General features: G+C 54.1%; 4 protein-coding genes across 4 annotated transcripts in view; 2 read left to right on the forward strand and 2 right to left on the reverse strand.

Annotated features, from left to right (window-relative positions):
• The window catches only part of FHIP1B (FHF complex subunit HOOK interacting protein 1B), a 620,510-nt gene that overhangs the window by 382,070 nt on the left and 226,155 nt on the right, over positions 1 to 12,285 (reverse strand). The gene's annotated exons all lie outside the window — the stretch shown is intronic.
• CCKBR (cholecystokinin B receptor) overlaps positions 1 to 12,285 on the forward strand; it is a 540,140-nt gene that overhangs the window by 288,887 nt on the left and 238,968 nt on the right.
• On the forward strand, positions 48 to 7,780 carry ILK (integrin linked kinase). Its single transcript, XM_042460256.1, has 13 exons — positions 48 to 182; positions 1,204 to 1,335; positions 2,705 to 2,870; positions 3,014 to 3,109; positions 3,332 to 3,428; positions 3,864 to 3,947; positions 4,045 to 4,130; positions 4,218 to 4,327; positions 4,618 to 4,745; positions 5,350 to 5,471; positions 5,566 to 5,665; positions 7,038 to 7,168; positions 7,252 to 7,780. The coding sequence occupies exons 2-13, from the start codon at positions 1,247 to 1,249 to the stop codon at positions 7,399 to 7,401; spliced, it is 1,359 nt and encodes a 452-aa protein (XP_042316190.1). The 5' UTR covers positions 48 to 182; positions 1,204 to 1,246; the 3' UTR covers positions 7,402 to 7,780.
• Positions 9,450 to 12,285, reverse strand: part of TAF10 (TATA-box binding protein associated factor 10) — a 141,334-nt gene continuing 138,498 nt past the window's right edge. The window contains exons 2-4 of the mRNA XM_042460266.1: positions 10,685 to 10,749; positions 9,685 to 9,799; positions 9,450 to 9,595 (exon numbers count right to left, since the gene is read on the reverse strand). Of these exons, the coding sequence (XP_042316200.1) occupies positions 9,506 to 9,595; positions 9,685 to 9,799; positions 10,685 to 10,749 (270 nt within the window). The 3' untranslated portion in view covers positions 9,450 to 9,505. The remainder of the gene's footprint in view (positions 9,596 to 9,684; positions 9,800 to 10,684; positions 10,750 to 12,285) is intronic.

A 12,285-nucleotide genomic window follows, 5' to 3' on the forward strand; every position in this document is an offset into this window, starting at 1 on the left:
CCCCCGGGGTCTCCCTGTGACGTCGGCGATGACGACAGCAGCGCCGCCGCCGCCCTTGCAGTCCCGCTTCCCGGCGCCAGGGGTCGCTGCCGGGAAGGAGGGAGGGAGGCAGGGACCGACGCCCCAAAGAGCCCCGCCGCCAGAGAAAGGGAGAGAGAGCCAGGCGCCGCCGCCGCCGGAGGGTGAGCCAAGGCGGGAAGGGGTCTGGGCAGACCCTGGGGAGGGGGCGCTGGCCCTGGACGGACCCCTGAGATGCCCCCCTTGATTTGCTCTCCCTTGAAGGGGCCCCCTCTAAGGAGACCCCTTGGGATGCCCCCCTTGAATTGCTTCCCCTCCGAGACGACCCCTAGAGTTGCCTCCCCCCAGTTGCCCCGCTGAAATTGGCCTCTTTGAGTTGCCCCCCTTGGTTTCTCACCTTTGAATGGGCCCCTTGGTCCCTCCCTGAGTTGGCCCACCTAGGTTGCCCCCCTTTGGGTTGTCAATCCCCCCCCCCGAATTGCTCCCTCTTAAATTGCCTCCCAGTCCCCTCCTTGAGTTCTTCCCCCGAGATGCTCTCCATAGCCCCACTTGAATTGCCCCTGAGATGCTGCCTGTTGCCCCGCTTGAGTTGCCCCTCCCCCAAGTTATCCCCCTCTACTTGCCCCCCTGAGATGCCCCCCGTTGCCCTCCTTGATTTGGGGCCCTGAGTTGCTCCCCCATCAGAGGCACCCATTAGTCATGGCCAAAGGCTCCTCTGGGCCACTTGCCCCCCACTTTGAGTTGCCCCCTCTCAGTTGGCCGCCTGAGTTGCTCCCTTGACTTGCACCTCCTGAGTTGCCCCCTGGCTTTCCTTGTTGAGTTGACCCACCTAGGTTGCCCCTCTTGAGGTGCCCCCCAGTTGGCCCCCCTCGATTTGGCCCCTTCATTTGCCCCTCCTTGAGTTGCTCCCCCATCATCTGTGGCCAAAGGCTTCTGTGGGCCACTTGCCCTTGGCCCAGCGGCTGGCCGTGGGGGGGGGGGCACCAAGCTGGCCCCCTCTGCTCCCTTGGAGAAGTAGCTTCCTGGGTCAGCGGAAGGGCCAGTGGCTGCAAGGCCAAGATAGAGCTGTGGGCAACCACTGCCCGGCCACCTCCTTCCTGTTTTGGGGCAGCTGGGCATTTCAGGGGGCTGGCATGGGAGGGTTGGTGGTATACTGAGCCCCCTCCTTGCCTTCCCCTTGTGCAGGAGGACTCCCGCCCATTCACCCAGCCACCACTGGGTGCCAGCCATGGACGACATCTTCACCCAGTGCCGGGAGGGCAACGCCGTGGCCGTGCGCCTTTGGCTGGACAACACAGAGAATGACCTGAATCAGGGGTGAGTGGGGCTGTGGGGGGTGCATGAAAGGAACGCAGGCATGCAGGTGGGCATCCCGTTATCTCCAGCCTCTGGACAGTGGCAGGGGATATGGGCACTGCATCTGACACTCTCTTGTGGGGTTGCCAGATTTTTTTCTCTCTCTGAAGAAGTGGCTAGCGTTTGCCTCAGAGGACTAAAACTGTCCCATCCAGAGGGTGGCAGAGGATGTGGCCACTGCTGCTGGGACGCTTTTGCAGGGTTGCCAGGACTTCATTTGGAGAAGTGGCTGGTGTTTGTCCCAGGAGGACTGGCACAGGCCCATCTAGGGCACTGCTTCTCTTTTGTGGGGTTGCCAGGGCGTTATTTGGAGAAGTGGCTAGTATTTGCCCCAAGAGGACTAAAACTGGCCCATCCAGAGGGTGGCAGGGGATGTGGGCATTGCTTCTGCGACTCTTGTGGGGTTGCCAGGACTTTATTTGGAGAAGTGGCTAGTGCCTGCCCCAGGATGGCTAGCACTGGACCATCCAGTGGGTGACAGGGGATATGGGTACAGGGGGCACTGGCTCTCCTCCCTGCCCCATGGAAGAGGGTGCCAGTCCAATGTTGGGGTCCACCAGCAACCACACTAGAAAGGTCCAAAGCCCTTCACACTCTCTGCTAGCCACGAGACAGGTTCTGGTTGCCACCTCTGGTGCTTTGCTGTTCAGAATAGACTGGGGTGGTGGTGGTAGCTGGAGGGCGGTTAAGGGGATGAGAAGGCGAAAGATGGGAAGAGTTGGGCATGCTCGGCCTTGAAATCGAAGCAGGGAAGAAGGCATGGCAGTTGTCTGCAGAGCGTTGCCAACCACACAGAAGGTGATGGAGAAGAATCTCCATTGGTTGTCCCATTGAGCTTCTTAGCATAGTCTCCTTGTGAGAAAAGTGAGAATTCCCTTTGCTGGGAGTGAGTTCTCAAGGGTCAGTCTGCTTGGTGTTCAATGTTCCCTGCCACTCTGGGCAGCATTGCACTTTCTCTCTCTCCGACAGACAGAGAAATGGGTGGGAGGGAGTATGTCCACTAAAGGAGATCCCACTAAGAGGCTGACTGGCATTGCAAGTCGCGTGGTGATGAGAGGGGGGCTTTCTGCCCGGCTGGGTGGGCAGACTAGCTGTGTTGTCTCTTGCCGCTTCCTGGCTCAGATGTCCTTTTATGGCCAGCTGGCCGCCATCTCTCTTTCTCCTCCCACCCAAAATGGGAAGAACCAAGAGGGAGGGAAGTAGGGAAGGGATCCTGCTGAAGAGCGACAACAGCCCCCCCCCTTGCCTGGCACTATGAGTGGTAGGGATGCTAACCTATGCCAGCTGCCACCATTGGTAGGGATGCCAGCCAATGCTCCCGTCGTTGCAGGGATGACCATGGCTTCAGCCCTCTCCACTGGGCCTGCCGAGAGGGTCGCTCCAGCGTGGTGGACATGCTGGTCATGCGTGGTGCCCGCATCAACGTCATGAACCGGGGGGACGACACCCCTTTGCACCTGGCCGCCAGCCACGGTCACCGAGACATTGTCCAGAAGGTAAGTGGGGGGGGGGGAGGCAGGAGGGATCCAAGGGCATTCTGCTGGTGCCAACCCACCCACCTCCTCTGGGCACCCACTGTTGGGACCCTCTGCGGTCTGTGCCAGGAGTCAGACTCTCCCCTTGGCTCTCTTCCCCCCAGTTAATCCAGTTCAAGGCCGACATCAATGCTGTCAATGAACACGGGAACAGCCCCCTCCACTATGCTTGTTTCTGGGGGCAGGAACAAGTGGCCGAGGTGAGTGGGGGCTCATGGTGGGGGGCTGGCATGGGGCAGAGCCAAACTATGCCCCCCCTTCTTCGTTGGCGGGCTCCCTTCAGATTCCCCAGACTCTTCCAGCAGACCAAAAGAAACTTCCCTGGAGGGGGGGAGCCCACTTGGAACCCCCAGAGAGTGCATATTCAGAGCCGGCATGCCTTTCGTTGCCCCCCATAATGCTGCTCTTTCTCCTTTTCCCAGGACCTGGTGATGGCTGGAGGTCTGGTCAGCATCTGCAATAAGTATGGGGAGACCCCGTTGGACAAGGCCAAGCCCCCCCTGCGGGACCTACTAAAAGGTCAGCCCAGGTTTGGCTCCCTGGGGGTGGGATGAGGGGCAACCTCCAACCCTTCCCCCTAGAAATCTTTTCCACCTTGGCACTCTGCTGGAGAGAGAACTCTGCGGGCAAGCAAGGCCCTGATGCCTGCCCTCACCTCCCTCCTAGGCAGCAAACTGGTGGGTAGGGGTCAAAAGGAAGGCATTCAGATGGCATCTGTAGGCCCTTGGAAAACAGGGGAGTGTCCCCTCAATTTGGCTCCTCCTCACTCTGCCCCCTTCCTGCAGTGTCATCCCTGCCACGGAGTGCTTTTGGTGTGGATCCACACCTGCATTTGTAGGGTCTGTCCTTTGCAGGGGAAAACCAGGGGGCGGGTGGAAAGGAGTGCGGATGAGGCACATGCCATTTTTGGGATCCCTTTGGTGTTCCTGACCTGTTTTTCTCCCCCTGCCCCAGAGCGTGCAGAGAAGCTGGGCCAAAGCCTCACCCGCATCCCTTACAAGGACACCTTCTGGAAGGGGACCACCCGGACACGGCCCCGTAAGTATAGGGGCTGGGAGGGGGGTTGCCAAGGGGTATAATGATGGGACCCACTTCTCCTGCCCTGACAGTCTCCTCCCCATTTTCCTGCCCCCAGGGAACGGGACGTTGAACAAGCTGGCGGGAATCGACTTCCGGCAACTAAGCCTGGGCCACAAGCTCAACGAGAATCAGTCCGGAGAGGTGGGGGCCTTTCCTGCCCCCGAGTGCTTTAGGGGTCCTAGGGGGGGGCAAGCTTCTAAGGGGCCTCTCCTCTTCTTCCCTTTGCAGCTCTGGAAGGGGCGCTGGCAGGGTAACGACATTGTCATCAAGGTCCTCAGGATCCGAGACTGGTCCACTCGAAAGAGCCGTGACTTCAACGAGGAGTACCCCAAGCTCAGGTGAGGAGGAGGCTGACTGGGCCATAGGCCATGCCAGAGCCCACCTCCTCTGGCCAGCCTTCAGCCTCACTTTCGGAGTGAGTATCAGAGGGGTGGGAAAAGGGCCTTCTCCTGCTGCCCTTTGTGCCCTTCAGCTGGCATCCTGCTCTGGGGCTTCAGTAGAAGGGCTGGAAGGATCTCTCGGTTGGCACCAGGAGGTAGAGGGCATGGGGTTGGCACCAGGGAATGGCAGAGGACACTTTGGGATCACACACTGCCCTCTTCCCTCCTTCTTTTCTCGCCTTCAACAGGATATTCTCTCACCCCAATGTGCTGCCAGTCCTGGGTGCCTGCCAGTCACCACCTGCACCCCACCCCATCATCATCACCCACTGGATGCCCTACGGGTCGCTCTACAATGTCCTCCATGAGGGCACCAGTGAGTCTCTTTTGGGCAGGGTGTTCCATTCTGCTCCACTGCTGTGGCCATCCTGGTTTCTCTCCCCACCTGTCTTTGCCGCAGACTGTGTTGCCAGGGCATGTGGTACTGAACCAGAACACTCTGTGGTCACTTCTGCCTCCCATCTCTTTTCCTGACTTGTTCCTCTGCCTACCCCAAGAATCCCTGGTGGCTTTCCCCACTGAACAATGCTGCTCCAGTTGTTCTTCCCTGGCGCTCCATCTGTACCACATCTCATGTTTGTAGATCTGGGTCCATTCAGGACCGAACATAGAATCAGAGTTCGAAGAGACCACAAGGGCTATCCAGTCTGATCCCCCTGCAATGCAGGAACTTACAATCAAAGCATCTCCAACAGATGGCCATCCAGTCTCTGCTTTGGTCCCTGGCTAGGAATGCCCTGCCTTGGCTACCAGCCTAGCCTGACCTGTTCTACCAGGCCCTGCCCCATATGCTCCCATCTTTTTCGTATTTGCTGGACTCCCAAATGCCAGAGTGCCCAAACCCTACTTCCATCGTTCCACTACACCACAACCCTCTTTGCTGCAACTGTCATTTTGATGGCCTGTCCTTTTCCTGGCAGACTTTGTGGTGGATCAGAGCCAGGCAGTGAAGTTTGCACTGGACGTTGCGCGTGGCATGGCCTTCCTCCATACCCTAGAGCCCCTCATCCCCCGCCATGCCCTCAACAGCCGCAGCATCATGGTGAGTGCCTGACAGCGGGGTTGTGTGTGTGTGTGTGGGGGGGCTTTTGTGAGTTGGCCCCAGAGCTGCAGTGCTTCTCCCTCTTCTCCCACAGATAGATGAAGACATGACGGCCCGGATCAGCATGGCTGACGTCAAGTTCTCCTTCCAGTGCCCTGGCAGGATGTATGCCCCAGCCTGGGTGGCACCTGAGGGTGAGGAAGGCCTGGAATTACTATCCTACTTCCCCATGTAGGGTGGAGAGGGAGAGGTCACCCTTCAGCAGCACTCACATTTCTGCCATGGAGAGGCCTTGGCCAGGGTACACAGCTGTGGCATGCTATATGGTGCCAACCAAGTGAGAGAGAGAGAGCAATGTATTTGTGTTCCAGGGCCCTGTGCCACCCAGGAACCAACCCATCCACCCACCCTGAGGGTTCACACCACCTGGGACTGCTGGGGCCTCTCCTATTGCTCCTGCTTGTGGAGTGCCACAGGGATCTGTACTGGGCCCTGTGCTATTCAACATCTTTATCTGTGACTTGGATGAAGGAATAGAGGGCATGCTGATTAAATTTGCAGATGATACCAAACTGGGCAGGGTTGCTAATTCCCCCGAGGAAAGGATTAAAATTCAAAATGACCTCAATAGACTAGAAAGCTGGGCCAAAGCTAACAAAATGAATTTCAACAGGGAGAAAGGTAAGGTCCTACACGTAGGCAGAAAAAAGGAAATAGATATAGGATGGGAGACACCTGGTTTGACTACAGTTCATATGAAAGGGATCTAGGATCTTAGCAGGCCACAAGCTAAACATGAGTCAAGTGTGATGCAGCAGCCAAGAAAGCAAATGCAATTCTTGGTTGCATTAAGAGGAATATAGTGTCTAGATCAAGAGAAGTGATAGTACCACTGTATTCTGCTTTGGCAAGACTCACCTGGAGTAACTGTCAAGTCCTCAATTAAAAAATAATGTTGAGAAGCTGGAGTCTGTCCAGAGGACAACCAAAATGGTGAAAGGTCTGGAAACCACAAAGCCCTCTGAGGAATGGCTCAGGGAGCTGGGAATGTTTAGTCTGCTGAAAAGAATGTTAAGAGGGGACATGATAGTCATGTTTAAATATCTGAAGGGGTGTCATATTAAGGATGGAGCAAGCCGGTTTTTTGAAGGGAGAACATATTGAAAAGGGAAACTGCTCCAGAGACTAAAGACCCGAACAGACAGGCCAAAATAAAGCTGCTTCGGGTCACTTTGGAAGTATGCTGTTTAAATGACATATGCATCCTAAGAGGCCAGAAGCCATGTCAAAGCCACGCTCTAGTCCTAAGGACTGGAGTACAGTTTTGGTGCAGCTTCTGGCCTCTTAGGATGTGTATGTCATTTAAACAGCATACTTCCAAAGCGACATGAAGCAGCTTTATTTTGGCCTGTCTGTTCAAGCCCTAAGACAAGGAGCAATGGATTCAAACTACAGGAAAAGAGATTCCACCTAAATTTCAGGAGGAACTTCCTGATGGCCCATGAGGTCCCTTCCAACTCTGTGATTCTATGATTCTAAGGGTTTAGTCTTCTCCCCCACAAACAGCCTTGCAGAAGAAGGCGGAGGAGATCAACCGGCGTTCAGCGGACATGTGGAGCTTTGCGGTGCTGCTGTGGGAGCTGGTGACAAGGGAGGTCCCCTTCGCTGACCTCTCCAACATGGAGATTGGCATGAAGGTGAGGGTGAGGGAGGGATACCCACAAGGGTATGGCACCCCACCACATGCCACTCCGGCTCATTTTGCCCGGTGTTTTCCCAGGTGGCCCTGGAGGGGCTGCGGCCCACCATTCCACCGGGCATCTCCCCTCACATCTGCAAGCTGATGAAGATCTGCATGAATGAAGACCCTGCCAAGCGCCCAAAATTTGATATGATCGTCCCCATCTTGGAGAAGATGCAGGAGAAGTGAGGGGGGCGTTGGGAAGGGGTTGCCACACATGCCACCCCTCCCTACCCACAGAGCTGCCCCAAGTGCCTTTTGGGAGGTGCTCTGGACGGGATGGAAGCGCCAAAACGGTACAGATGAACCTGCCACCGCCTGGACCCCCCCCCTCCCTGGGCAGAGGGATTCATGGAGGGGATGGGACTGCAAACTGCCTTGGCCTTTTTAACGCCTCCCCCCCTGTGCTGCCTTTAACAGACCCCCCTATAACCACCAGAACTCCATTTGTAAGCTGCCCCCTTGCATTCTGCCAGTGCACGCCGCCTTGCTCCTCCACCGTTGTTTTTACTCTTTTCTACGCAGCCCCCAAGGGGGCACCCAATAAAAGCCCTTGTGATATTGAAAACAGAACCATTTTTCATGGGGCAGGGAGCTGCTTCTACTTTTGCCCCGGTGCCCAAGAGATGAACAACACAGTATTCTATTATCTGATCAGAAATCCGGCCCAAAACTAACAAAATTAATTTCAACCTAGTTTTCGGTGGGTTTTCTGGGCTATGTGGCTGCATTGTGGAAGAATTTATTCTTGATGTTTTGCCTGCATCTGTGGCTGGCATCTCCAGAGGGTGAATGCCAGCCACAGATACAGGTGAAATGTCAAGAATAAATTCTTCCAGAATGCCACCACATAGCCTGGAAAACCCACGGAAAACTATGGATGCCGGCTGTGAAAGCCTCTGACTTCACAGTGAATTTCAACAAATTGGATGAAGGAATAGAGGGCCTGCTTATCAGCAGCACCTAAAAAAGCCAATATGAGTCTAGGCTGCATCAACAGGAGTATAGTGTCTAGATCGAGGGAAGTAATAGCATCACTATTCCACTTTGGTCAGGATTCACCTGGAATAATAGTGCATACAGTTTCGGGCACCAGAATTCAAGGGGGATGTGTTCAGAGGATGACGACCAAAATGGTGAAAGATATGTAAACCATGCCTTATAAGGAGAGACCTAGGGAGCTGGGGGTGCTTAGCCTGGAGAAGAGAGGGTTAAGAGGTGATAAGATAGAGCCCTGTTTATGTCTTTGAATGGATGTCATACTGACGATGGAGCAAACTTGTTTTCTGCTGCTCCAGAGAACAGAGCTTGGAGTAATGGATTCAAGATACTGGAAAAGAGATTCCACCTCAATATTAGGAGGAACTTTCTGACAGTAGGAGCTATTTTGACAGTGGAGGAAGATACTGCTGCCTCAGAGTGATGTAGTCTGGAGGTTTTTAAATAGAGGCTGGATGGCCATCTGTCAGGGGTGATTTGATTCTGTGTTTCTGCATGACAGTGCTTTGATGGTGTCTTCCTGCATGGCAGAAAATGATTACATTGGATGGGCCCTGAGGATCTCTTCCAGTGCAAGGATTCTAAGAGTGTTTGAAGCAGCAAAATTGACTACTCATTTCAACAGCTAATGCTGTCTACCCTTGCTGCCTTTAGATTCAGGTCTAAGCATCTTACCTCCAGATCCCCACACCTGTCGTATTTGCTGCCCTCCCTGCCCAAGTTTCCTTTCCATTTTCAAGGGCTGCATTTTTCACACCCCTAAAATAACTCACTCCAACCTTAGATGGCTCTTATGATGCAACTGCAAGCCAGATCTCTGTATGCAAGGCCTTGCAAGTCTGGGGGGCATTTAGGGTTCCCTTCTCTTTTTCTGTGCCCCTAAATCCCTGAGAAAGCCTGCACTGGAACGTGGTAACTCTCCCCCCTTTTAGAGGGACCCCCTTTCACCAATGTTACACACGTGTCTCCAATCAGGTATAGTCAAAATGTAATGAAGGGATGTCTCTGTCAATGGAAATAATTATAAGTAATACATTACTGTCGACAGTCTTCCTGCGGGGAGAGAATTTGACCTAGGTAGAGGAAACCCCAGCCCTCCAATTTCCCATAGCCTCTGACCCTCCACAGGGCATCGGAGGGGGGGGGGCATCAGGAGCCTCATGTCACTGGTGGCAAATGGTTGAACAGGAAGGTTGCACTGCCATAGTCACAGGGAAAGGCAAAGGGAGAAGCAGTGATACATTACAGAGAAGGTCTTTAATGCTGCAATACCCAGCATCCCCACAAAGGAACACTAGGTGAAATAGTGGGGCTTCTTGACATTGATGCCGTACTCGGAGAGGGCAGGGACCAGATCCTCCATGGTCAGTGTGTGCTTCTTGTCCTGCAGGGAGGCAAGGAGTTAGGAAGGAGTGGGCAGGGAGTGGGCAACCCAACTACCCCTCCTGCCCCCTTCCTGGGCAGTGCACCTACCTTGCTTTTGCTGCGGGAGCTGCCTGAAGCTGTGCCCTTCATCTTGCAGTGCTGGAGGGCATCGTTGGCCACATCTGAGATGAACTTCTGGGCAGCTAAGGAGATCAGGCGGATGCTGCAGGCAGAAGGGGGCAGAATGTCAGGGGGGCAATGAAGGAGGGGAGGAACCCTTCCCTCTGTTGTGCTCAAGTGGCCTGTGGGACTCCCTGCCCCAGGACCAGAGGATGACCACCACAAAGCCAGGCTCAAAGACCATGATCCTACAGGGGAAGCATCAAACTGTGCTAGTTGTGGTGCCACTCTAGGGTGAGATCACAAAGAATCTCCCTCTTTCCGCTGGTCCCAAGTAGCCTGTGGGACTCCCTGCCCCAGGACCAGAGAATGACCACTGCAAAACCGGGCTCAAAGACCATGCTATCTTGCTAAGAGGGCTGGCATCTAAATATTTCTTTGTGTCACCTGTGGTGCCACTCTGAAGGAGACCACGGGAACCCTCCTCTCTCTGCTGTAAGAAGTAGCCTGTGGAACTCCCTGCCACAAGACAAGAGAATTACCACAGCAAAACCAGGAGCATGATGGTATCTTGCTGGGGGCGGGGTGGCATTTAAATGCCCCTCTGTATCACTATGGTGCCACTCTGGGGGAGACCACAGCGGACACCCTTCTCTTTGCTGTACCCAAGTAACCTGTGGGACTCCCTGCCCCAGGGAAAAGAGTATAACCACTGCAAAACTAAGGAGCTTTGCTTAGGGGCTTGGCATCAAAATGACCCTCTAGGCCACCTGTGGTACCACTCTGGAAGACACCACAAGGGACCCTCCTCCCTCAGCTGTAACAAATAGCCGGTGGAACTCCCTGCCCCAGGACCAGAGAATGGCCACTCCAAAACCAGGTCCGGAGACTGTGAAGGGATCTGGGGGGGGGGAGGTGGCATCTAAATGTCCCTTTGTGCCACTCTTGGGGAGACCACAAGACCCCACTTCCACCCATCCGGACTCACATGCGCGGATCGGAAGCTTCGAAGCCGGCCCGATTCAGGTAGTAGCCTGTAACAGCATCTGGGATCTGAAAAGGAAGGCAAAAAGAGTTTGCTGAGGGTAAGGTGGGAAAGGATATGCCAAGAGTTTGAGTGTTGGCCTTGACTCTGGAGACCAGGGTTTGAATCCCAGCTCTGCAACGGAAACCCACCGGGTGACCCTGGGCAGGTCCCATCCTCTCATCCTCAAGGGAAGTCAATAGCACCCCACCCCCAGAAACCAATCGTAGGTTCACCTTGAGGTTGCCATAAAATAACCTGAAGGCACACAAGAACAGTAAGATGACAATAATAATTCAAATTAAATAATTATAATTATTTATTGTGAGGCAAGGTGGCGTAGTGCTTTCAGTGTCAGGCTGCTACTCTAGGGACACGGGTTCAATTCCTTGCTCCGTCACATAAACCAGCTGGGTTATAGTGGGCAAGTCACACTTTCTCAGTCTGGGGGAAGGCAATACCAAGCCTCCTCTGAACAAATGTGCCAACAAAACCCATAATATGTTCACCTTAGGGTTGTCAGAAGCTTGAAATGACTTGAAGGCACACAACAGTAAGATGACAATTGATAATTCATCATCATCACCACCACCACCACGAGCCAGCATGCAATAATGGTCTGAGCATTCAACTACAACTCTGGAGACCAGGATTTAATTCCCATCTGAGCCATGGAAACCCACTGGGAGACCTAAGGCAAGTCACACTCTCTCGGCCCCAGAGGAAAGCAATTTTGGCAAACCTTCTTTGAACAAACCTTGCAAGAAAAACCCCATTACAGGGCGGCCATGGCCCAGAAATAAAGACCCCCAACCACCCCTCTTCCAGTGTTGGGCTGTTCCACCAGCCATTAATGGAAGGCCACACTGACATGAGGAGGTCATGACAGGGCCGTCTTCGGGTCACCCTAACTCCACCATGAGTCCCCCTGGGTGAGTCACATGCTATGCTTCTTAGTCACACTCTCTCAGCCTCTCTAGAAGATGGCAAGGGATAACCCCTCCTGGACAAACCTTGCTAAGAAAACCTCCTGATAAAGGGTCACCTGAGGGTTGTCCTAACTCTGCCATTAAACCCACTGGGTGACCCAGGGCAAGTCACACTCTTGCAGCCTGAGGATAGCAATACAAAACCCCCTCTGAACAAACACTGCCAAGGAATCTCCATGACAGAGGTTCACCTTAGGGTCCCCCTAACGCCACTATGAGATCCCCAGGGCAAGTCACACTCCATTCTTGGGCTCTCTTCCAACTCTAGGATTCTATGAGAGCGTGACTTAGAATCCTAGAGTTGGAAGAGACCCCAAGAGCCATCCAGCCCAGCCCCATTCTGCCATGCAGGAACTCTCAATCAAAGCATCCCTGAGAGATGGCCATCCGGTCTCTGTTTAGAGACCTCCAAGGAAGGCGATGCCATTATTCTGAGGGAGTGTGTTCCGCTGTCAAACAGCTCTTCCTAATATTTAAATGGAATCTCTTTTCCTGTAGTTTGCCTCTGTTCTTCTGTGTCCTATTCTTTGGAGCAGCAGAAAACAAGCTTGCTCCCTCCTCAATATGACCTCCCTT

Source organism: Sceloporus undulatus, chromosome 3 (genome assembly GCF_019175285.1).
Source record: "Sceloporus undulatus isolate JIND9_A2432 ecotype Alabama chromosome 3, SceUnd_v1.1, whole genome shotgun sequence".
NCBI lineage: Eukaryota > Metazoa > Chordata > Lepidosauria > Squamata > Phrynosomatidae > Sceloporus > Sceloporus undulatus.

Bases quoted from the DNA above. Each gene is read 5' to 3' on its own strand.
- ILK (XM_042460256.1), top strand. From the start codon at position 1,247: ATGGACGACATCTTCACCCAGTGCCGGGAGGGCAACGCCGTGGCCGTG. The intron at 3,110-3,331 runs GTGAGTGGGGGC...TCCTTTTCCCAG, and splicing joins GGCAGGAACAAGTGGCCGAG to GACCTGGTGATGGCTGGAGG. The intron at 4,328-4,617 runs GTGAGGAGGAGG...CGCCTTCAACAG, and splicing joins GAGGAGTACCCCAAGCTCAG to GATATTCTCTCACCCCAATG.